This window comes from Rattus norvegicus, chromosome 13, assembly GCF_036323735.1.
Source record: "Rattus norvegicus strain BN/NHsdMcwi chromosome 13, GRCr8, whole genome shotgun sequence".
NCBI lineage: Eukaryota > Metazoa > Chordata > Mammalia > Rodentia > Muridae > Rattus > Rattus norvegicus.
Genome location: NC_086031.1, coordinates 53,943,225 through 53,969,402, shown reverse-complemented (window position 1 = coordinate 53,969,402; position 26,178 = coordinate 53,943,225). Strand labels below are relative to the sequence as shown.

At 35.7% G+C, this 26,178-nt stretch overlaps 1 protein-coding gene across 1 annotated transcript; it reads left to right on the top strand.

Annotated features, from left to right (window-relative positions):
- Positions 1 to 8,120: 8,120 nt before the first annotated feature.
- On the top strand, positions 8,121 to 23,105 carry Cfhr1 (complement factor H-related 1). Its single transcript, NM_001044227.2, has 5 exons — positions 8,121 to 8,232; positions 10,771 to 10,965; positions 11,880 to 12,056; positions 20,020 to 20,202; positions 22,631 to 23,105. The coding sequence occupies exons 1-5, from the start codon at positions 8,160 to 8,162 to the stop codon at positions 22,825 to 22,827; spliced, it is 825 nt and encodes a 274-aa protein (NP_001037692.1). The 5' UTR covers positions 8,121 to 8,159; the 3' UTR covers positions 22,828 to 23,105.
- Positions 23,106 to 26,178: the final 3,073 nt, after the last annotated feature.

Here is a 26,178-nt window from a genome sequence, read left to right as displayed (position 1 = left end):
CATGGGATTATTTCTATTTTTCTGTATCTGTTGAGGCTTGTTTTGTGAGCGATTTTATTGTCAATTTTGGAGAAAGTACCATTAGGTTGTAAGAAGAAGTTATATCCTTTTGTTTTAGGATAGAACGTTCTATAAATATCTATTAAGTCCATTTGGTTCATAACTTCCTTTAGTCTGTCTATGTCTCTTTTTAATTTCTATTTCCATGATCTGTCCATTGATGAGAGTGGGTTGCTGAAATCTTCTACTATTATTGTGTGAGGTGCAGTGTGTGCTTTGAGCTTTAGTAAGGTTTCTTTAATGTATGTAGTGCCCTTGTATTTGGAACATAAATATTTAGGATTGATAGTTCATCTTGGTGGATTTTTCCTTTGATGAATATGAAGTGTCCTTCCTTATCTTTTTTGATGACTTTCAGTTGAAAGTCAATTTTATTAGATATTAGAATGGCTACTCCAGCTTGTTTCTTTGGACAATTTGGTTTGAAAGTTGTTTTCCAGCCATTTACTCTGAGGTAGTGTCTGTCTTTGTCTCTGAAGTGTGTTTCTTGCATGGAACAAAGCGCTGGGTCCTCTTTACATACCCAGTATGTTAGTCTCTGTCTTTTTATTGGGGATTTGAGTCTGTTGATTTTGAGAGATATTGAGGAATAGTGATTTTCACTTCCTTTTATTGTTAGAGGTGGAATTATGTTTGTTTGTTTGTCTATCTTCTTTTTGTTTTATTGCAAGGAGATTAGATTCTTGCTTTTTGTACAGCATAGTTTCTCTCCTTGCTTTGGAGTCTTCCATTTATTATCCTTTGTAGTGCTAGATTTGTAGAAAGATATTGTGTAAATTTGGTTTTGTCATGGAATATCTTGGTCTCTCCATCTATGTTAATTGACAGTTTTGCTGGATGAATTGGCCTGGTCTAGCATTTATGTTCTCTTAAGGTCTGTATGACATCTATCCTGGATCTTCTGGCTTTGATAATCTCTGGTGAGAAGTCTGGTGTAATTGTTTTAGGTCTGCCTTTATATGTTATTTGACATTTTTCCCTTACTACTCCTAATATTCTTTCTCTGTTTTGTGTATTTGGTGTTTTGACAATTATGTGACAGGAGGAATTTCTTTTCTGGTCCAATCTATCTGCTGTTCTGTAGGCTTATGTATGTTTATGGGCATCTCTTTCTTTAGGTTAGGGATGTTTTCTTTTATGATTTTATTGAAGATATTTACTGGCCTTTTAAGTTGCGAGTCTTCACTCTCTTCTATACCTATTCTCCTTAGGTTTGATTTTCTCATTGTGTCCTGAATTTCCTGTATGTTTTTGGGCTAGGAGTTTTTTCTGTTTTACATTATCTTTGACAGTTGTGCCGATGTTTTCTGCTCCGGAGATTCTCTCTTCTATCTCTCATATTCTGTTTGTGATGCTCGCATCTATGATTACTGCTATCTTCCTTAGGTTTTCTGTCTCCAGGGTTGTCTCCCTTTGTGCTTTCTTTATTGTTTCTATTTCCATTTTTTAACTCCTGGGTGATTTTGTTCATTTCTTTCTCCTGTTTGGTTGTTTTTTCCAGTAGTTCTTTAGGGGATTTTTGTGTTTCCTCTTTAAGGGCTTCTAGTTGTTTACCTGTGTTGTCCTGTATTTCCTTAAGGAATAAGTTATTTATGACATTCTTAAAGTCCTCCATCATCATGATGAAATGTGATTTTAAATCTAGATCTTGCTTTTCTGGTGTGTTTGGATATCCCATGCTTGCTTTTGTGGGAGAACTGGGCTCTGATGATGCCAAGTAGTATTGGTTTCCTTTGCTTGGGTTCCTGTGCTTGCCTCCCACCATCAGGTTGTCTCTAGTCTTAGTTTGTCTTGTTGTTTCTGATTGTGTATTGACCCTCTTGTAGACTTGTGTGTCAGCACTCCTGGAGACCTGTTTTCCTGTTTTCTTTCAGCCAGTTATGGGAACAGAGTCTTCTCTCAGGCTTGTGTTCGTTCCTGGCAGCTGGCTTTCAGCTCTCTGTGAGGGCAGCAATTGAAAGGGTCCTGCCCTTACTTCTAGGTCCCTGTGTGTAGGGTGCATAGATGGCACAAGGTGTTTTCCTCTGGAGTCAGGAATGTAGGCAGAGAGTTGTCTCCTCTGTTTTCACTGGAGTGTCTGCAACTGATGGTCTAGCTCTCCCCTCCAGGGGGGTGGGGTGTGTTGTGGTTTGCCCTGGAGTTATCTGTATTTTGGTGCTAATTCCACCGCCCCAAGGACAATCACATACTCAGGACTCAGGAGACTTCACCAGAACCTTATCTCCATTGAATTTGTAATCCCACACAGGTGAGGGGCAGATACAGGATAGAAGGAGTCCTGTCTCTGGATGAGAAGGAAGGATGGGTGGGAGAGAAGTTTGAGGGAAGAGGAGGAGACTGGAACCTGGAGAAGAGACAATAGGGAGAGGGTGAGAAGCCATGGCAGGTGATGTTAATATTCTGCTCTTTGTCTTTGCAGGTTGTTATTAATGTTCTTAAGGGATGGATAGTACTGGGCTTTGTATGTTTAGGTGGGCAATTATATCTTATCAATTGGGTCAAAGATTATTGTGTTGTGTGTTCTTTTATGTGACGGTTTGAGTGTAGGAAAGTGTGTGGCAGCAGGAGACACTGGGACGCGCGGAGTTGAGATGTGTTTCCGCCAAGATATCTAGCAGATATCTTGGGGGCACTGAGGTACTGGATCTAAGTGGGGATAAAAGACAACCATACTTTTTTTATTTTTTTTATTTTTTTCGGAGCTGGGAACCGAACCCAGGGCCTTGCGCTTCCTAGGTAAGTGCTCTACCACTGAGCTAAATCCCCAGCCCCCTTTTTTTATTTTTTATATTTTGCAACAATAGGGGTTGGGTGACATTTGTGTGCAGGGAGCTGTTTGACCCGTTCAGTTCAGATCTGGGCACAGATCTGGACTTGGGGCTCCTGCAGCTGACTGTTCCTATGTTCCTCTCTCCAGAGGCAATATGCACTTTCCTCTCGGGCCAGGGATGTGGGCAAAGGTGGGCAGAAGTGGCATTGTGTCCTACCCTGTAGTCTCAGGATTGTCCCCATGTCTGAGTTTTCAGCTCTCTCTCCCACAGGATTTGGGAGCAGGGAGCTGTCTCTGTACAACTTATAAATAAGCAATGAACATATACATACTTTTTGCCCCTAAAATGAAAATGCAACAGATGTAATAAAATTAATAAAAACGAAATTTACCTTTAGAGAAAATAGTATAGAAATTTGCTACTAGACAACAATTCAAAAGTTCCATTTTGCCAACTATGCTTAATAGAACATTGGGTATTTACAGTGATTTAAACAGATAATATTTTCAGTGTACCCAGTCTAATCAGGATGTAACTCCAGTGTGAGTTGAGAAATATCTCTTTTTATCTTTATTTTTTAATACTTCTACCATTTTTATAATAAATTTTAACAATAAACATATTGTTTTAGGGAAAGATATCTAAAGACATTAAATTTTCCAATATATGAAATCTTTATTATAAAACTGCAGGTATAAATGACAGTCAAAATTGAGTAGATATCTTGAAACTTTTTATCACATGATATTAGAGAGTTGAAAGATAAATTATCCAAACTTTAGTGAAATGCTTTACTCTTAACAGTAAAAGTTTTTTACAAAAGTAGTTTTGTTTAGCAGTTGTGAAGTTAATTGTCTAAAAGCACTATTGTAATAAATTACCATAAGCTGTATGTCCTAGCTGAAAAGACACTCATCTCATGAAGTTCTATAGGTTGTCATGTCTAAGATGATGGCATAAGATTTGGTGTCAGACCAGGGTTTGCCTTCCCTTTTATATGTTTTACTTTCTGTATGCACCTTGGCAAGGAAAAACTCCGAGATTTATTTGTAATAAAATTAACTCCATTAGTGAGAAAAGAACTTCCTCAATCAATAATAGTCTGGCAAACCCCATCATATCACAAAGGTGATATAGAAGCAACATACAAATGTTAAGGAGAATGTCTATTAAGACTATAACAAAGAAATGAAAAAAATACTATTCATGGATTGGTAAGCAAAGATAGCACTAAGGTTACTACCATCAGAAAAATAGGCCTTAAAAACTAAAAAGAGGAAACTACAAATCAATTTGGAATTATGAGGTCAATTCATAAAATATACTTAACAAGTAGATGTATGTGTAACTAACTTATAAAAATATATTTATTGTTATATGCCCAAATGTAAATCTAAAGGAAGAAATCCATTTATGTACCTCAACTATTAGAGGCTTGCACAGCCCTATTTAAATTTGTATTAATCAGACAGACACTGTACAATAATAGTAGAATATGTTAGTCATATTGTCTTGTACTTCAAAATAATATTATTTCACAAAAATGTAAAATTAATCTGACACATTTTACACTATTGCCGAATATAAAACTTGAGCCTGTCAGATATGTGCAGAGCATGCTAACTAAAAATAGCAGGGCGCACGTCATTTTCAGAGGCATAAAAAATATTCTCCAAGATAGTTCCTATGACACACAATGAAACCCATCTTTAAAAAATAATTGAGTTTTTATTTTAGCCTCCTCATGACCCCATATCCATGCCATGTAAACATCAGCATCTGCATCCTTAGCCATTATAGCCAAATGCATTCACTATGGGAAGATTTTCACAATCCTGGAAGCCCAGAGACTGGCTGTGTGATGAGCGACATCTGACTCCCTGGTACACTAACATGAAGCACTCTGATCTCTCTCCTCTTGTCATCTGATATCCTATGCTGTTTGAGAACCTTTCTGCCCTACTTGTCTCATGCATTACTGTTTCTCTCACACCTCCAGTCTTAACTTCAAAGGAACCCAAGTGTTTAAGCCTTGTATTTCCTTCATTGTAAAAAAAGACATATATTTTATCCTGGTCATGGTTTTCTCAACTATCTTGTCCCATATGCTTCACATACACTAAAGCCATGAAGGGTTTTCTCATTCTTTTTTAGAAAACAAACAAATGGGCAGAAGAATAAAAATCAATCAAACAAACAAATAAAAACACTGCGAGAAGCATACAAAGAAATCAAACAATAAAAATACAACATTGCCGACAATATAAAGACAAAACACCAATAAGACAAAAGAAATACTCATGGAAATATGAAACAAAAAGTCTACAAATATACCATTGACTTTGTCTATGTTTGCTCTCTCCTGCTGGGCACAGGACCTAAGTTAAGTGTGGTTCATATGCCCAATGCAACTCTGCTTAAGAAAATCTATTGCTTTCATTCTTCAAACAATGTCCATAGCATTTTGATTATTAGTACATGGCCCAAACCACTTTCCTCCTTAAACATTGAAGTTACTTCCTTAAGGACAATTTGCTACACCTAGAGATAATTGCCTTGTCCAGTTAAAATTAGAGACCATCCTCTTGTATTAGATGGGAACTAAACCAGAGATTGTTCAACAGGAAAATGTGCTGAGTATGAGGGATATTGGAACATGCAGTTCTAAACGGGATGTCTGCATCAAAGCCTCCACTGAGGTCTCTGCGAGCTATGCAGAAGCAGAAGTAGAAAGAGTCTAAGAACCAGAGGGGAAAATACCCAACATTATACTGTATGGGAAAAATACTAATGGTTTTTCTGATATTGAAAATAAGATAAAGTTGTCCACTGTTACCACTCTTGAACAATATAGTACTTGAAATATTTCACACAACAATAAGACAAAATATAAATTAAAGCGAAGCTTACAGCAAATTAACTGAAATTGCATGTATTATGATGTTATCCACAAAAGGCCCTGATGACTTATTCAAAAGATTGTAATATTTGATAAATAATTGTAATTTCAGAGTACGGAATCAACACCCAAATATCCAATACTTTAACAGGGGAAGAATGATTTCCTGAGATATATACAGAAAGCAATTTCATTTACCACAGAAATCAAAATTACCTGAGAAGTGGTACAATATAGAATGACTTAGTAAAGTATCTGCCACACAGGTAGCAGGATCCTCAGGTTCTCTATCAAAAGTGGGGTGTGACAGTATGGTTAACTAATCCTAGAACAGGAGAAGCAATACAAGCTGACTTCTATAGCTCATCACACACACACACACACACACACACACACACACACACACACACACACACGCCTAGAGATTAAACAGTCCCTAACCCTTTATGTTTGATGAACTAGATTTTAAAAAAATAATGCTTACATGGAAACACAAATAGCCCAAAATCCTAAGAAATTAGAGCAAAGATGAAGGTCTCACAAACCTGATTACATGTGAAATCAGTTTCAAAGCATGAAACTGGTACAGAAATAGATGTCAAGCCCAGTAGAACAAATGGGGTATGCCACTCAATGAAACTATAACCAGCTGATTTTTCATGAAACAGATAAGAGCATCATTTAAAGGAAAAACAAAATATACAATAAATGGTGCTGGGACAACTTGATATCTATGCAGAATTTCCAAGCTACCTCTCATCCTATGGAAAATATCATCAAATGCCTTTTCACAGGACTGAAGCTTTATTACTGCTGAAAATAAATGCAGATTTATCAAAGAAATAATTGTAACCCATGGCTTTCTAGTAGGATTCTAATGGATAAGGAAATAATGTTGATAATCAATATTAACACTGTATTAAATTGAGTGGTTTTCTTTTCATTACAGAGGAGGAAACAATCAGCAAAGACCACAGCCAACCTATAGAACAGGAGAAATTTTTTTTCATAGGATGGGGGTATAATGTATAGAATATACAATGGGTTTAAAAATTTAGCAACACCATTTCAATGCCCTCTTCTGGTGTATTTGAAGACAGCTGCAGTGTACTCATATAAATAAGAATAAATAAATCTTTCATTGAGGTTGGAGTAGGTGGGTAGGAATAGGAGCATCCTCATAGAAGCAGGGGGAGGGGTGAGTGTACGGGGGAGGAGGGAAAGGGGAATATTTGAAATGTTAAATACATAAAATATACAAGAAAAATACAATTAAAAAAGAAGAAAAATTTAGCAACAAAAGAACAAAATTTCACCACAAAATGGGGTAATGACTTGAGTTTGTATCTTTGAAACATACTCTTCTACACTGAAGACTCCTACTTCTAAATCTTCACACATGAGTCCATATCCTGGAGTAACTACAGAAAGCAGGGAAGTAAAGACTGACCATTGCCACAGTAATAGGGTGAGTGAGTAGTTGAAAGGGGAAAAGCAGAATACAAATGATCTGACAGAGGAAAGGGGAAAAATAAGATGGCCCTAATTAGGGAGAAGTGAAAGAAATAGGTACAGGAGGGACAAAGTATAATAACAGTAAGGATATATGGGAAAATCATAACAAATCATGCTATTAACTCTCCACATTCAGAATGAACTATCATTTGAGTAATTCTATGTACACAAATATCATACAAATAGAAATTATTTGTATGGATATTATTATGTAAATATAATATTGAATAAAATTTTCTCTTCTAGGTTGATAATGTCCCCTCCAAACACCAACGATCACCTAATAAATACAGTAATACTAGACAAGAGAAATACTCTTGTAAGTTGTTGGTCAGGGTTGTCTTATAGAACCTAAGAGACTACTTACTTGCATTGCATTGGTGGAAGATAAACACATATTGCAGAAGGCACAATGTACTTCATCACAGGACCTGATGCACCCTGAGCTGGAACTGTTCTGAAAGTCTCCTACCTAAGGACCAGCATTCATCATACCAGCAGTTGTCATATAAGGATTCAAAGAAGAAAATCAACCAACAGCCCAAACCAACTAGCATACCTATAAGCAAGGCAAAAGGAAGTGCTATCTTTTATCTTCTTTTCTGAATAGTTCAGTTTGATTGTCTAGGATACTCACACCAAAAATAAAAAATAAATAAATAAATAAATAAATAAATAAATAAATAAATAAATAAATAAATGCTAGTATATTGCTAAATAAATGGTTAATGTGAGTGTTGAATGTTAATGTAAAATGCCCATTGGATGTTGTTTATTTGTTTAGCCCCTCCCTTGTGACCTTTGATATTTACCAAACTGGCTGCCAGTTATACACTGAAACTCAATGTTGTGCACTGTTAATGACCAAGTTCCCAGAAGGAGCACCACGGCTGGAGTGTCCACGGCTTCAGAAGATGGGGTTCTGTCGCCTGTTGTTCTTAGTCAATGTCCTCCTAACCTCATGGTTCTCTTCTGCCAAAGGGGAAGGTAAGCAGAAAGAGATGGGAAACATCCACATTCTCTTTTGTATATTAGCATATTTTAATTTATTTTATTTTAATACCAACCAACCAGAGTTCCCAGATATTAAACCACTACCTAAAGAGTACTCATGGACAGACCCATGGCTCCAGCTGCGTATGTAGCAGAGGATGGCCTTGTTGTGCACCAATGAGAGGAGAAGTCCTTGTTTCTGAAAAAGCTGTGCCCCCCAGTGTAGGGAAATGTCAGAGTGGGGAAGCAGGAAGGCGTGGGTGGTAGAGGATGTGGAACATTCTTACAGAAAAAGGGGGAGCCGGATGGGATATGGACAGGAAACCAGAAAAGGGAATAACATTTGAAATGTAAATAAAAAATATCCAAGTAATAAATGAAAAGTAAGCAATAAAATATATTAAGTGAAAAATAAGAAACACTTTTAAGTGTAAAAACCAGTGTACTTATGGAAATAGTTTCTGGTAGGCAATTAAAAGGAGAAACTGAATAAAGGGATTTCTTTCCTGTTTTCTAAACTTCCAATGCAATTTAGACAAATCAAACAGTAATATTTTAAAATGCATAGATAGTGAGTGTAACAAGATTTATTTTCAAAGATAATGGCGCTATAAATAAACAGAGCCGCTGACAAAGTCAAGCTCCATAGGGACCCTAAAGTCTCCTGAATCTGTGTGAAGTTGATTTCCTTTTCACAGATTAGACACCTTTTAACTCTGTCGTCATCAAAATGTGTGAGTCTTTACTTTTCAACCAAATTCACCTTTTTATCAACTGGAAATGTCTTACGTAAGATTACATGAGGAAACCGGGAAAGGGAATAGCAATCGAAATGTAAACAAGAAATACTCAAGTTAATAAAGATAGAAAAAAACATAAAAAATAGATTACATGAGGAACACTGTTATTTTCGATATCATTTCTATGCAATCTCAAATGACACTTTAAACAAGGGGTGGGGTTCTGGAATTTAGTCACTGTACTTGGGTCTAGTTTCAGAAAGACTTTATTTTGCGATATATATTTTGGCTAATCTTCACATAAAATTAACGGTTATTTAAAGAGTGATTCATTTTTCACTTAAGAGAAAAAATTAAGAACAAGATAATCACTTTTGTTTTGAAATGCATCCTAACAAATTTTACAATATTATTTCAGAGATTAAAACTTATTTTATTTGGTTACCACATCTCACTGTGAGAAGTAATAGTTACAGAATGAGAGAAGAAATTCATCCTGCCAAATAACAGAAAATATTTATTTGATTTTTTTAACTTAAAATATTTTGAGCTTGTAGTATATTAAAATGTACCCTTCCCTTTTGTCTCTACAAAGCATTATATGAGTGTGTGTGTGTGTGTGTGTGGGTGTGTGTGTGTGTTCCTAAATACAGTTAACTATGTCACACAATTTTATTTATAAATACTGAGAGTTTGGTATTCTGTGCAGTCTGAAAAATGACCTACAAAAGCCAAACTTGTAATTTTGACTTAATTTACTAAAATGAAGCAAGCCACAGTTAAAGAATAAGTAGCAGCTAAGAAATTCATGAATAGATGAGAGACGAGGAGACCGGGAGGCATGTAGGCAGATAGACACAGAGACATAGAGAGAGAGAGAGAGAGAGAGAGAGAGAGAGAGAGAGAGAGAGAGAGAGAGAGAGAGAGAGCACAAAACATTATTTTTCACAAAATGACATCCAGCATTAATCCTCTAGGGCTGCTAATTTATAGCAGGCATTGTGACTTCACCTCTGAGAGTTTTTAGATGACACATTTAAGTAATAGAACAGATAGCAACAGATATCACTTGATGAAATTTGTTCTCACAGCAGCCAACAGAAACTGACAGAAAAGGTTGAAATAGTAAGCTGAAGTGTCCAGTTACTTTTCCTTCAAAGATAACTTAGTCATAGCTGATTTCTCAGTTGTTTTCTCTGCTCTTCCTGGGAATCTGGATGGGGTTCTCCAGTTGGCTACCTTAGACACACTTTCTCGGTTTCTGCAGGATATTTGATGATGCTCCATTTGTGTTACTTTTGCTTTTTACTTGTAATTCTCACCCAATGGGACATGTCTTTGACTTTTGGAACTCTACATGGTTGTCACTAAAAAACAAAGTTTCCCTCACCTATTTCTTCAGGGTATTCTGGACACACAACATGTGTGTGTGTGTGTGTGTGTGTGTGTGTGTGTGTCTGTTTGTCTGTCAGTCTGTCTGTCTGCTGTCTGTATCTGTCTGTGTCTGTGTGTCATAAAGATATTTGTGAGTTCGCCTCAGAATCTGTAGGAAAATAATCATTTTCAATTTTGTAGTGGGTAGTTGAGAAAAGGAAGCCTGAAAAGGGTGCTAAACATTTCTGGTCAGTGGCATCACTAACTCAATAAAAGGTGATTTTTGTAAAATATTTTGAAGGAAGTTGGAATTTGGTTGGTGGATAGGAGCAATATTATTCAGAAAACACAACATTTTGCAAATAAATGTATCCTCAATAATTATAAATTATTATTTAACTTTTTCATTTTTTCCAAGGGATCCATTGTGATTTTCCAAAAATAAGACATGGAATAGTGTATGATGAAAAGAAATATGAGCCATTTTCACCAGTTCCTGGTGGGAAGATTTTATACTACTCCTGTGAATATAATTTTGCGTCTCCTTCAAGTTCCTTCTGGAATCCCATAATTTGCACAGAAGCAGGATGGTCACCAGTTCCAAAGTGTCTAAGTGAGTAAACACCCATCCTTAGATGAACACTGAGTCCATGAAAACAAGAATATGTAGGAAGGGAAAGTGGGATCTGGAAAATCCCAGAATTAGGCTGGAGAAGGGGCAGATAAAGTCTTTCTTTTATGAGCTATTTTTGTCCTCAGAAAAAATCCAATGAAGAACATATTGTCAACAGGTTGTCTACAAAAGAAAAGTATGAATTGAAAACTGATGAAGAGTGTTTGTACTAACAGCTCTTGTCAGGATGTACTTAAAACCAATATGGCCACTCTTTTATGGAAAAATAAACACTTAATTATACTCTGTATTTGAATTATTTTTCTCATGATATCTAGCAAGACATTTTACTAGTCTACTTTCCAAAACTTACTTCACCCTTAGACTTGTTATCTATAATACATAGATCCTTAAGTGAATGTAGGCAAACCCCATGATTAAGGGTATATTTTTAAAAAAATGAAGGGAAACGATATAGGTCAGTGAAGAAGCAGATTAATAAAGTCATTATTTGTTGAAGAAAGAATCAGAAAAACAGTGTATCATAACTATTCTATATAAAGAATCTATCAGTGAAAATATGTTATTCAAAGAATATTTCAAAGCACCATTAATAGGGAGATGGATTGATAGATGAGATGCTTGACCTATAAACGGGAATACCAGAATTGAGACATAGAGAATCCACATGTAACGCACAGTGGCCATCTACAATCTCAGCCCTTGGGATGTGCAGGTATGACATCCCTGGCAGAACCTCTCTATCTGGACCAGCTGGGATTGAATAGCTTCAGGAGATTCATTTGTATAGTTTCTTTTACTTGTGTCATTCTTTTAACAATATTCTAAAGTGCAACCTACCTTTCAATTAACATCCCTCACATTGGAAATTGAAATTTTTTTCTCTCTCTTAGGGATCTGCTTCTTTCCTTCTGTGGAAAACGGTCATTCTACATCTTCAGGTCAAACACACAAAGAAGGTGATATTGTACAAATTGTTTGCAATCAAGGCTACAGCCTTCAGAATAATCAGAGCACCATCACCTGTGGTGAAGAGGGCTGGTCCATTCCGCCAAAATGCATTTCCCCCAGTAAGTACACAAACGTTGTTCTTTTAGATCCTTCCATGATCCACGATACTTAAAATCAAGTTTACTGTTATGGATTAAATAAAGGTCTTTTACTGACTTTTACCATCAAGAATTTTGATTTGGGTTACAGTATGCCTTAATTCCCACCATTTCCTGTTTCTACAACCATGATTAGAGGAATACAAGAAATAATTAAACAGTAAAGAAGTAAACTGAATTATAAATATGAACTATAATTTGCATATTTTGATTCCAAAGGAAGTTGAGAAAAGGCCAATGAAATTGTTATTTCTTCAATTGATCACTATATTGGCAAGGGTTGTCTGGAATTAGCAGTAGCATTGTAACTCAGACATGAATGCTACTTTCTTATCACTGGTCAAACATATTATTTTCTATTAAAGTTTCTATATGGACTTTCAATGGTAATGAAAACTATTTTGAAGATAACGTATACTTAAGATAGGGTCTTTGATGCAGCACAGGCTGAACTAAAACTCCCAATGTCACACAACTTGTCCTTGAACTCAATGAAAATCATTTTCTTCTGAACCTCCAGAATGCCGGAATATCATTTGTAGCAGTAAATATTTTAAGTATCTCTTCCTAATAATAAAGTCTTCAAATAGTGTTGAGTGCAATTTTTTAATTTCATTTATCAAGGAAAGTATAATACTGTCAGACTTGTGCTGGATCCCACTTTGGGTCTGTCACCAGACCTCCTTTCCCTCAGGGTCTTCTCCACTTTTGTCCCTGCAGTTTTTCAGACAGGAACAATTCTGGGTCAGAGTTTTTTGACTGTTGGATGGTAAGCCCATCCCTCCACTTGATGCCCTGTCTTTCTAATGGAGGAAGACTCTGCAAGTTCCCTCTCCGCAATGTAGGGCATTTTCTCTAAGATCCTGCTCTTTGGGACCTGGGACTCTTCCATAACCCAGGTCTCTCGTACTTTTTATAGGGTTTCTCCCATCTCTTACCTCCCAAGGTTGCCTATTTCCATTCTTTTCTGCTAGCCCACAGGGCTTCAGTCCTGTTTCCCATGCTGCCAATACTTATCAAGGTCCCCTATTCTCCTTTCCCATCCAATCCAGGTACATCCTTCTCTTTTCCCACCCTCTCCCCTGATTGCTTTCATCTCCATGACAAATGGGATTGGGGCATCCTAATTGGGAGCGTTGGCTTGTTAACCTTCTTGAGGTGTGGGCATTGTATCCTGGGTATTCTGTACTTTTTTGCCCTAATATTCATGTATTAGTGAATATATACCATGTATGTCTTTTTGGGTCTGAGTTACTTCACTCAGGATGATATTTTGTAGTTCTATTTGCCTGCAAAACTTCTTATACTTAATAGTTGAGTAGTATTCCACTGTGTAAATGAACTATATTTTCTCTATCCATTATTCTGTTGTGGGACCGATGGATTATTTCCAAATTCTGGTTATCACACATAAGGATGCTATGAATATTTTGGAATGCATGCCACCTGTGGCATGGTAGGTAATCTTTTGGATATATGCCCAGAGTAAAATAAATGGGTCTTCTGGATTATCTATTTTAAATTTTCTGAGGAACCTCCAGATTGATCTCCAGAGTGGTTGTACCTGTTTTCTATCCCACCAGCAATGAAGGGGTGTTCCTCTTTTCCCACATCCTCACAAACATGTGCTGTCTCACAAGGTTTTGATTTTAGCCATTCTGATTAGTGAAAGGTGGAATTTCAGGGTCTCTTTGATTTGAGTTACCCTGAGCTAAGGAATTTGAACATTTCTTTTGGTGCTTCTGGGCCATTTGAGATTCCTTCCTTGTTATTTTTTTTTGTTGAGTTCTATATCCCATTTTTTGATTCGTTTTTGGTTTCCTGGTGGTTAGCTTCTTGAATTCTTTATGTATTTTGGGTATTAGCCCTCTATTGTATGTGGGGTTAGTGAAGATTTTTTTCCCAATCTGTAGGTTGCTGATATTGCCTATTGATTATCTCCTTTGCCATATAGAATCTTTCAGTTTGATAAAGTCCCATTTATCAATTCTTTATCTTAGAGCCTGGGCCATGGGAGATCTGCTTAGGAAATTTGAATCCAATGACTATGAGTACAAAGTTCTTTCCCAATTTTTCTTCTATAGATTCAGTGTGTCTAGTTTTATGTTTAGGTCCTTGATCCACTTGGACTTGAGCTTTGTGCAATGTGACAAATATAGAGCCTTTTTTTATTTTTTGATGCATAGACTGCCAGTTAGACCAGAGCCATTTATCGAAGATTCTTTCTTTTTTCTATTGTATACTTTTGGCTTCTTTGTCAAAAATCAAGTGTTCATGGTCAGTTTTATTTCTGGGTCTTAATTTCTATTCCATTGATCAACGTGTCTGTCTCTGTACCAATCAATACTGTATAATTTTTATCACTATTCGGTTATAGTACAGCTTGAAGCCAGGGATGAAGATTCCCTCAGAAGTTCTTTTATTACTAAGAATTATTTTTGCCCCCTCTTGGCTGTTTGATTTTATATATGAAATTGAGAATTTTTCTTACTCTATCAGGTGGATTTTCTCAAAGAACCTGCTTTTGGTTTTGATGATACTTTGTATAGTTCTCTTTGTTTTTATTTGGCTGATTTTATCCTGGAGTTTAACTATTTCCTGCTCTCTAATCCTCTTGGGTATTTCAGGTTCATTCTGTTCTAGAACAGTCTAGTGTGCTGTTAAATTGCTAGTATAGAATGTCTATAACAGTTTTTTTAATCAGAACAGTTAGTTCTATGAATTTTCCCCTTTGCACTGCTTTCATTGTGTCCCATATGTTTGGGTATGCTGTATAATTATTTTCATTGATTTCAGGAATTTTAATTTCTTTCTTTCTTTCTTCCCTGACCAAGTTATCATTGTATAAACAGTTATTCAGTTCCTATGTGTATATGGGTTTTCTCATGTTTTGGTGTTATTGGAGACCACCCTTAGGCTGTAGTGGTCTGCTAGGATGCATGGGATTATTTCAATTGTTTTATATCAGATGAGGCTTGTTTTATGACTGATTATAGGATCAATTTGGGAGAAAATAACATGAGGTGCTGAGAAGACAGGATATGCTTTGATTCTAGAGTGAAGTGTTCTTAGATATCTGTTAAATTCATTTGATTCATAACCTCTATTAGTTTCACTGTGTCTCTGTTTAGTTTCTGTTTCAATGATCTGTCCATTGATGAGATTGAGATGTTGGGTTTGTGTGGTTTTCATTGTGTTTTTTGATCTTTAGTAAAGTTTAGTTCATGAATGTGGGCGCTAATGCATTTATTTTGGGTATAGATGTTCATAATTGCCACTTTTTCTTGGTGGACTTTTCCTTTCATGAATATGAAGTATCCTTCCCAAACTCTCATGATAACGTTTGCATTGAAAATCTATTTTATTGGATACTATAATGGCAATCCCTGCCTTTTTCTTGTGACTATTTGCTTGGAATACCTATTCTTTCCCTGCTTTTCAGTCTGAGATAGTTTCTGTCTTTGTTATTGAGGTATATTTCTTCTGTGCAACAAAGTGCTGGATCCTGTTTGTTTATCTAGTCTGTTACCTTATGTCTTTTGATTGGGGAATTGAGTCCATTGGTATTGAGAGATATTAAATCAGGTGATTTTTAGTTCCTGTCATGTTTGTTGTTGTAGGTGGCATTATGTGCACGTGATTCTCTCCTATTTGCTTTGTTGTGAGTTGTTCAATAACTTGCTTTTTCTTTGGTATAGATACCCTTCTTATGTTGGAGTTTTCCTTCTAGAATCCTCTTTAGGGCTCATTGGTAGATAAATGTTGTTTGAATGTGTTTTTGTCCTGGAATATTTTGGTTTCTCTGCCTATGTTGATTGGTAATTTTGCTCAGTATAGTATCCTGGGCTGGCATTTGCTTTCTCTTCGGGTCTGAATGATTTCTGTCCAGGCTCTTCTGGCATTTGGTGTCTTTTTTGAGAAGTCTGCTGTAATTCTTATCTATCTGCATTTGTATGTTACTTGACTTTTGTCCCATACAGTTTTTAATATTCTTTCTGTGCATTTAGTGTTTTGATTATTATGTGATGACAGTACTTTTCCCTCCTCCAATCTATTTGGTGTTCTATATACTTCTTGTCTATTTGTGACCGTCTCTTTCTTTATGTTGGGGGAAGATTTCTTCTATGACTTTTTTGAAAAAGTTTTCAGGTCCTTTGCTCTGGGAACCTTGGCACTTCTCTATTTCTATTAGTCTTAGGTTTCATATTTTCATTGTTCCTGGATTTCCTGGATGTTTTTGGTTAGGAGTTTTCTTATGTTTTGAATTTTCTTTGACAGTTGTGTCAATATCTTGTTAGGTATCTACACTTGAAATTCTCTATGCTATTTTTTTGTATTCTTTTGGTGATGCTTTCATCTGTAATTCCTGACCTCTTTCCTAGGTTTTCCAATTCAAGGATGGCCACTTTTTGTTTTCTTTTAGGGTCTACTTCCACTTTTAAGTCTTGGACCACTTTCTTCAATTCCTTCACCTCTTTGATTGTTTTTTCCTATATTTCTTTAAGGGATTTATTTGTTTCCTCTATAATAGCTTCTACCTGTTTACCTATGGTTTCATGTTTGTCTTTCCATGAATTATATCCTCCTTAAAGGAATCTAACATCTTTATGAGATAGGATTTTAGATCAGCTTCCTGATTTTTCATTGTGTTCACGCAATCAGGGCTTACAGTGTTGTGCGAACTGGATTCTGATGATGCCGAAGTATATTGGCTTCTGTTTCTTATGGTCTTGGGCTTGCCTCTAGCAAACTGCATATCTTTGGTGTCAGCTGTTCTGGCTGTCTCTGTCTTGATCCTATCTCTTGTGTCCCTGGGTGGTTGCAGTTGTCTGAGTAGGCTTGTGTCCCTGCTGGTAGCTGACCTCTTGTGAAGCCTTCAGAGTATGAGGTCTTCATAGGGGCATGCAGCAAATGACCTGTTGCCCTGGCTACAGCAACTCTGAAAGGTCTTCAGACTGTGGAGTCTTCATAGGAGAAGACAACCCGCTCATCTGTTGCCCTGCCTGCAGTAGGTCTCTGCAGAAGCCATCAGACTGTGAGGTCTGTTGCCTGGTGTGCAGCAGAACTCCCGAGAAGCCTTCAAACTTGTCAATTATCCTGCGTGCAGCAAACCTCATGGGAGGCCTTCAGACTGTGGTGTCTTCAGAGAAGCAGACAAGCATTGCAGAAGTTGCAGGCTGGAAAGCATTCTCTTTTGGGAGGATCCCTTACTTATTGCCCTGTGTGCAGTAGGACTCCTGAGAGGCATTCAGGCTGCTATGTCTTCAGAAGAGTAACCAAGCTGGTTGGACCTTATTTCTGTTTTTTCTTCGTGTTTTGGAGGAGGCATTCTCAATAATTTAATGGTTGCATGCACTTTTCAATGCTTTTGAATACACAATTTGAGTGTGCTATCTCTAATAGTTGCCTAAACCCCTGTTACTGAAGTCACCCTAAGTGTTTGTGTATCATCATTGATTAATCCTGACATTTTATCTTCCAATGAGTAAGTAGAAACTGAACTTACCTTCAAAATTCAATTATTTTTCACATTTTCTATGTTTTTGTAAAGATTCCTTCAGAGTTTTCTGTTACATATATTAAATGCCATTCTTTTTTGTTTTTATTTTTTCAGAGTCCTTGTTTCATATAATTACTCTACTTCTTAGTATTGTTCTTTGAATAAATCTCTTTTTTTGCTTTTCGTCATTACTCATCAAGTTTTTCTTTCTTTTTATTATTTTATTTATTTAGTGCCAAATGTTGGCTCCCTCTCCAGTCCCCCATTCCTAAGCTCTTCATTGTACCCCTTTCCTTTGCTTTGGAGAGGGTGATCCCTGACCTATTCACTCTACCTACACCTCACCCCTACCAGCATAACTCTTCCCTGGTGCATCAAGTTTCTACAGGATTTGGCTGTTCCTCTCCTACTGAGGTCAGAGAAGGCAGCTCTCTGCAATGTATGTACCAGGGGCCATGGATCTGTCCATGTATTCTCTTTTGTTGGGAGCTTAGTCTCTGGGAACTTAATTCTGGTTATATGATATTGTTGTTCTTCCTGTGGGATCACAATCCCCTTCACCTCCATCAATCCTTTGTTTAACCCAACCATAGAAATCCCAGAACTCATTTTACTGGTTGGCTGTAAGTATCTTCATATGTTTCAGTCTGCTGCTGGTAGAGACTCTCAGGGGACAGCCATGCTAGGCTTCTCTCTGCAAGTACAACATGGCATCAGTAATAGTGTCAAAGTTTGGTGCCCGTGCATGGAATGGATTCCAAGTTGAGAGGGTCACTGGCTGGGCTTTCCTTCAGGCTCTCCTCAATTTTTATCCCTGTGCTTCCTATACACAGGAAAAATTCTTGGTCAAACATTTGAAAGGGGACTGGGAGACCCCACCCCTCACCTAGGGCCATGTCTACTTACTGGTGGTCTCTTTGGATTCCATCTCTTTACTGTTGGACATTCTGACTAAGCTTATCTCCATTGGATCCTAAGAGCCTCCTCTCATATCGTTGCTTTCTAAGACATTCTAGGGTTTCTCAAGTCCCCCAGCCATTCATAGTAAATACTTCTATTCATTCCTAAGGCCCTCTAGGATTCTGTCCTGTCTCCCACCATATCAGATCCCGACCTTCTTCTTCTCCCTCCGAATCCCCTCTGCCATTCATGTCCTCCCTCCCTCTGCCTCCTATGATTACTTTTAACACTATTTTTATATGCTAGTTTTCACTTGAAACACAAATTGATTTTATGAAAACAAAGATTATCTACTCTATACCCTTTATTTTATAGTTAAAATTTTCCTACCCTTAATTTTAATTTTTACTTATGTAATGAATTCTAATGGTTATTCTTTAGGAAGAACTCTTTGCTGGAGATTAATCCCCTTTATCTTCTTTGATCTGATAATGTCTCATTAATGTCTTTATTCAAAAGGCAAACACAACAGATGTAGAAATTAAGGCTGACACTCATTTTCTTCTCCTTGCTATGGTCTGCATGGTGAGAGGATAGGAGTCACTTTCTTTGGGTCCAGTGTGGTCGATGATGACTTCCTACTGATTTTTCTTCAACATGTTTTCTTTAAACAATTTCAGTAGATGGATCTCCAGGAGCTACATGGGACTTGTCCTATTTGACTTTACTCAGCTCTTGAATATGTACAGTCATGTATTATGGAGAATTGTTTTCATTTTCCCTCACACTAAACCATTAATTTTGCTTAAATCTAACTAACATGTTAGTTTTATCTAAAAAATGATTGAGTTTGTCTCAGATGCATGATGTTCCTCTTGAGATCTTTCAGAACAGAATCAATACTTTCGAATTCAGACTTTTCCTGTATCCTCACAAGAGCAATCAATAGTCTGAAGAAAAGCATGGACAATATTATGCTGGTAGATGAGTTCTGAAATTCTTTGCTAGAATTTCCAATGTCTCATCTCTTCATATAATGTTTACTAAAAATATTATATCCAAGCATTTCAGATATATCTAGCTAAAGTAAAACATAGATGTGCATGTTTATGTTGACACTGTCAGATACCCAGAAAGCCTCATTAGCCTTCTGTAATATTAAAAGTTTTCAAGTCTTGTTTACAAATGTATTTATATGAAATGGTAAAGAGTGGGAGTATATATGTTTACATACTATCAAGTTTCTTTAAAAAATGCCTATCTGTATTGGCATCTGTGTGCTTAGAAGCTGTTAAGATATTTACTAGTACTTGAGGGTTTTCTGAAACATGTTTGCTGTAATTAAGTGCTTAATGTGAAAAGGAAAGAAGAACTTGTAACTCTCAGTTTATATTACTAATCTTTCTTCAAATAATCATTTATTTAACCAGAAATCACTAAAGTGTTAATGCTTCATTCTTTTTGACTCTGCATAAGCCTGTACTTTGACTTGATCGCTTGACTACTCAAATGTTGTCTTCTTAGATTCAGCAGGGAAATGTGGGCCTCCTCCATCTATTGACAATGGAGACATCACCTCCTTGTCATTACCAGAATATGCACCATTATCATCAGTTGAATATCAGTGCCAGAACTACTTTTTACTTAAGGGAAATAAGATAATAACATGCAGAAATGGAAAGTGGTCTGACCCACCAACCTGCTTACGTAAGTATCTTATTCTCATAGATTATAAGAGATTCTGTTTTATATTATGGATACTTTTCTGTTGATAATAGAACATTCACAAAAGACAAGTGCTGTTTTGTCTGTGCTTCAGTGCCAAACATCAGCATGTGATAAAACAAGATTATTAGATTCTTAAAAAAAAAACTGTCAAATAAAATTGTGCATATTGTTCTTTATAATTAAGGTTTTACCAACATGTATAAATGTCTACACAAGAGGATGCCAGGATAATATTTTATACCTCTTCTCTTAGTCAGTGTTCTATTGTTATAAAGAGGCACTATGACCATGGCAACCCAAAAAAATCATTTGGTGGGGATTGTTTACAGTTTCATAGATTTAATCTATTATCATCATGTTTGGGAGCACAGGGGCACAGAATTAAACTTGATGGTGGAGAAGTAGCTGAGTATTCCATATCTGGCTCTGCAGGGAGCAGAAAGAAATAGACATACATCTAACAAGTCTATACAAACTCCAACAAGGACATAAGACATAATTCACAAGTATCACCATTCTCCAGTGAATAATCAATATGTGTGTCTATGGAGTCCAGTTTTATACAAATCAGCAAATCTCTATACATCTTGCAATTATTAAATCCACACATAGATAAGACAGCTAACACCTATTAATCACTGTCATGCATTCTAGAGAAATTATAGTCTTTCTTTTCTCTTTCTGAGAAAGAAGACAAAGTATTTGTCTTTCTGTGTTTGGTTTATTTCACTTAATTTCCTCCAATTCCATTTTCTAACTAAAATATTAAAAATATATCTTCAGTGTCTGAACAATATTTTACATTTAAACATACCATGTTGTCTTTATAAATTCACTAGTTAGTATTAGTTCAGACAGTTTTTCATCTTATCTGCTTTCATGTAGCAGTTTAGAATAAATATATGTATCTGCAGATTGAGTAATTTGATTTTATTTCCTTTGTGTACATACGAGAAGAAACATATAAGAACAATAAATTTTTAAGAAATCTCAATTGTTATCTATAGTAATTTCAGAAAGTTATAGTCCCATGAATGGTTTGTGAGTTTTTCACAACACACTCATGAGCACTTTTTTTTTTAAAGGGCTCCTTTCTCGGGTGCTATTTAACTAAGTGAGAAGATATCTTATTATGGCTTTGCCAATGAAATGACAGCTAATGATACTTAGGTGTTTTTTTAAGAAGTATCTATTCATTTATCCAGTTTTAATTGGCTTATTTTTCTTTTAAAATGCTTTTTTAACCACAGACTAATGATGGTTCAGCTAAAGGTTATCAACGAACTGAAATCTTTTAAATTATTTAAGTATAATTTGAGACAGATATAGTGCAAAGCCTTTTCACATTCAATTTACTAAAAATGGTATTGCAACTTCTAGCAGAAAACAGGGCCCAAGGCAATCAAATCAAAACCAAACCAAACCAAATAAATGTATTTTCAAATCTTTTTTTTCTTGACATAGGACACCCCTATAAAAGATATGTAAATACCTGGAAACAAAGAATAGACAACCATATACTTCAATTAAACTTGCTGCCAATTTCTTTGTTGTATTGACTATGCTCTGTGATATGCACCAGTACTACAATGGGATCAAATCCATAGGTCAAAGTTTGCTTTTCGCCTTGTGATTTGGAGTCCCAGCCAAACACGCAGTGTTCAAAACCGTGAAATGTTTCCCTGTTGTGCTTCCTTATACTTTCAGTAGTTTGTTCTTACATCAATGTCTTAGACCAACTTTCAGTTGACTTTGCCCAGAATGACAGATGACAAATTTTAATTATCTCCATGTGGATATCAATTATTATTACATCATTTATGAATATGGTATCTGTTCTCTAACATAAGTTTGGGAAAGTTTATTAAGATCAGCTACCTGTAGATGCATAGATCAATTTTCAAATCACTTTTCTCATTCATTGGAGTCTTCAGAGTGTTCTGGTTACTGTGGGGCTCCGTGTACATTTTGAAACAAAGTATGATAGCTCCAGATTTTTCCTTTCTGCTCTAATTATAGTTGTCTATTCATTCTATTGAATTTCCACACAGATTTTAGATTTTTATCCCAAAAATATGAAAAGTGATATTGGTATTTCAGTGTGGGCTCATAGGGTCTGCTAGTTACCGTAGGAGATATGGACATGTCGATACCAATATTAATTCTTACAACCCATTAATATACAACTTCCTCTACTTTTACCTTTTCAAATGCTTTTATCAGTTAACTAATATTTTTGATTGAAGTTTCACTTGTTTATAAATTCACAGCTGAATTAATTTTTGAAGTTACTGATGACATTGCATTTATAGTTAATTCTCAGAAAAAATGGAATTTGTCTATAGAAAGGGTGTGATTTCTATAGGTTTATGTATTAATTAATGAACTTTGGCAATTTATCTTTCAGATGCATGTGTAATACCAGAAGATATTCTGGAAAAACATAACATAGTTCTGAGATGGAGAGAAAATGGAAGGATTTATTCCCAATCAGGGGAGAATATTGAATTCATGTGTAAACCTGGATATAGAAAATTAAGAGGATCACCTCCATTTCGTTCAAAATGCATTGATGGTCACATCAATTATCCCACTTGTCTGTAAAATCACAATAGATTTATTAGTAAACCTTATGGATGAACCTTTGTTTAGAAATACACATGCTTATTACTAATTCAATTTCAATTTACATTTGAAATATTGTTTAGCTCATTTCTTCTAATAAGCATATAAACTTTTTTGTTATATGGTGATTAATCTTAGCGACTGTTGCCACAATGCAAGAAGACTGAATTCAAAGCTTCTAATCCAAAATATGATATGTCTAAGGACAAACTATGTCCAAGCAAAAAAAAATAAATGTAAGTTCTTTCTGTTCAGAACTTTTCAGATTTTCATGGATACCTTTTAATGTAACGCTCTGATTCACAGTTGGTAGAAGACACACTGACTCAGGTTTCAAATTATTATTATGTCTGAAACACATAACAACCAAACTATCATATATAATGTCACAAATGCATATAACTAGGTACTGTATGCTACTTTTGTATCAATAAGAATCTAAGAAAGTTCTTGCATATGAACTTATAATATTTTGTACATTGAAATGATAAAATATTCATACAATTATACAAAGGGATTAAATTTTTCCTATGTGTATGATTCTATTACTATAATAATATTTACATTTAAACTATAAATTTTGGAATCACTTATAAACAGGCAATGAGCATTGTCTTAGACAGGGTTTTGCTGTTTGGAAGAAACAAATTAACCAATCCAACTATTATGAATAATACTGGCTTACAAGTAGACCATTATCATTATGGTTGAAAATATGGGAATTTTTAGGCACACATGATGCTGGTAAAGAAGCTGGGAATCCTACATCTTGATCCATTAACAGCAGAAGACCACGTGCCACACTGAGCATAGCTTGAGCCTAGAAACCTTCAAAATCAGCCTCCACAGTGACATACTTCATCCATCAAAACCACACCTACTTTAACAAAGCTATATGTCCTAATAGTGTCATTTCCTATGGATAAGCATTCAAACACTTGAGTATGGGGCCATAGGTATTGAAACTACCACATACACATGAACACTGTGTACCCAAATTAATAAAAAACGAAAATAATAATGAATATATTTTAACTTATTAAAACTATAGTTATCTTTGAAGTTAGTATTGTGACGGGTTCTTATTCATTATCTTTAAGGAGTTTCTTATAGTGTATGGACATCTCTTATAAATATTTTGATAAAGAAAGTGATATTTATTCAGCAAATATTGAGTTTTTAACTTTTCTGTTATATATATCCTTTTGTTCATATGCATATACACATGTATAAATATATATCATATATACATGTATATATAATAGGTATATTATATGTTTATATGCACACACACATATATATATATTTGCACATGTTTGTGTTTATATAATATGACAGTCTGATAATGAGAAGAAGTAATCCACCATAGTTCCTGTTTGACTTAGGAAACCAGTTGTCATTTAAAAAACGTCTGTTACTGAATGTGATTAATAATCTGTTAGGTATTTAAATTAGATTTAATCCAGACCCGTTTTCAGTGTACCTTGGTGTTTTAATCAAATTTTTCTAGAGTAACAGAACATATGGAATGAATCATACACACACACACACACACACACACACACACACACACACACATATGATTTATTAATATGACTTACTTGATGCATGCTGGGTATTTAAGAATGACTGTAAAGGAACAGAAAGTCCAAGAGTTCAACATTTGTTCAATTTGAAAGGCTGCATGAACTAGTTGGTTTTTGTGTACTCTGCAATCCCAAAGACATAATCTCTAGTTTTAGGGAATGAATTGGACGTGTTAGCAATGCGAGGACAAGAAGAGAAAGAGCAAAAGAGCAAAAGCCATTTCTTCTATGTCCTATGTAGTCTTCCAGAAGAAGTCGTGCCCCGGATCAAATGTGTGTCTTCCCTCTCAAATTCTGGACTAAAGCCATTTGTCCTCCTGCTTCAAGTTCCAGATCAAAAGTGTTTAATTTCCTAACTCAAAGATTCAGACTAGAAAAGAGGATTTGCCTACTTCAAATCAAGTAGAAAAATCTCTCATAGGTATGCACTCTATCTCTGGATTGTACTTTGTTCAAGAGGTAATTGACTTGACAATCAAGATCAGCCATCACAAACTTGACAATTATCAACTTGAAACACAAATATATCTCCTCATTTCATGATTAATTTCCAAATTAAATCAATATCCAGTTTATAGTCACGCTTAAATATATTGACTGTTCTATATACAATTATAACTTCATTATAAATCTAGCATAGAATAGAGCATTTATTGTGATTATCAGAAACTTTAAGAAAACCATTGATATTCCCTTTTTTGATGTTAGAGCACATGATCATGAAATACAGCAAATAGAAAGAAAACAGGAATATGTGTACAAATGCATTCTCAACAAAATAAAACCAAAGCACTCATTTCACCTATAATACTTGTTTCTCAAATTGGTTACACTGTCTTAGCTGATGGCCTTGTTAAGGTGATATTGCTGTGAAGAGATGGCCATGGCCATAGTAACTCTTACAAAGGAAAGCCTTTAATTTGGTCTGGTTTCCTGTTTCAGAGGTTTTGCCATTATCATCATGATGTGAAGCATGGCAGCTTGAAGGTAGCAATGTTGCAGGAGGTGAGATATTTTTTACATCTTGATCTTCCAGCAGCAGAAGGAAACTGCGTCGCACTAGTCTTAGCTTGAGCATAGTCCTCAAAACCTGTCCCAACAGTGATACACTTCTTCCACTAAGACTATATCTAGTCAAAAAGGCCATATCTTCTAATAGTACCACTCCTAATGTGCCAGCAATTTTATCAGGTGCTATATGTGGGTCATTCTTATTTAATTATCACATGTGGTATTTATAACTATATTCCTTTAGTATCCATTTTGTATTTCCTCCACCATCTGCAGGCACCTCAGCAGGTCTTGGCTCTCTTCCTGGATGAATGACTCACTTTCACTCCTGGAACGTCTGTTATCTTTGTCATGTTGCCTAGATTAGGCTATGGCAATTCCTGTTGACTTTCATCACAGGACAATGTAGCACCAAGAGAATACCAAAAGTATTCTATGCATGCAAGACTTAATCTTTCTTACCTCCATTGTGGAGTTGGAATCCAATTTTATCATCATAATTTGGATCAATCAACCCCCTTAATACTGTTATTCCTCTCAGGCTGTTTGTTAAAGAATATTTGAAACTCAAAGTGGCCATATGGAAGTGTGGAATTCTAGGTCAATAGAATGTTTGTTGTAGAGATGCAGGATCATTCTCTAATCTGAAAACAAAACTTCCAGTGTAGCAGAACTTAAGGTCTCAGGAGCAGGAAGTAATTTTTTCTGAGTTTATTACTAGGGATGATTGTGG

Coding starts and splice junctions, on each gene's coding strand:
- Cfhr1 (NM_001044227.2), top strand. CDS start 8,160: ATGGGGTTCTGTCGCCTGTTGTTCTTAGTCAATGTCCTCCTAACCTCA. Junction 8,233..10,770: donor CTCTTCTGCCAAAGGGGAAG/GTAAGCAGAAAG, acceptor ATTTTTTCCAAG/GGATCCATTGTGATTTTCCA. Junction 12,057..20,019: donor GCCAAAATGCATTTCCCCCA/GTAAGTACACAA, acceptor TTGTCTTCTTAG/ATTCAGCAGGGAAATGTGGG.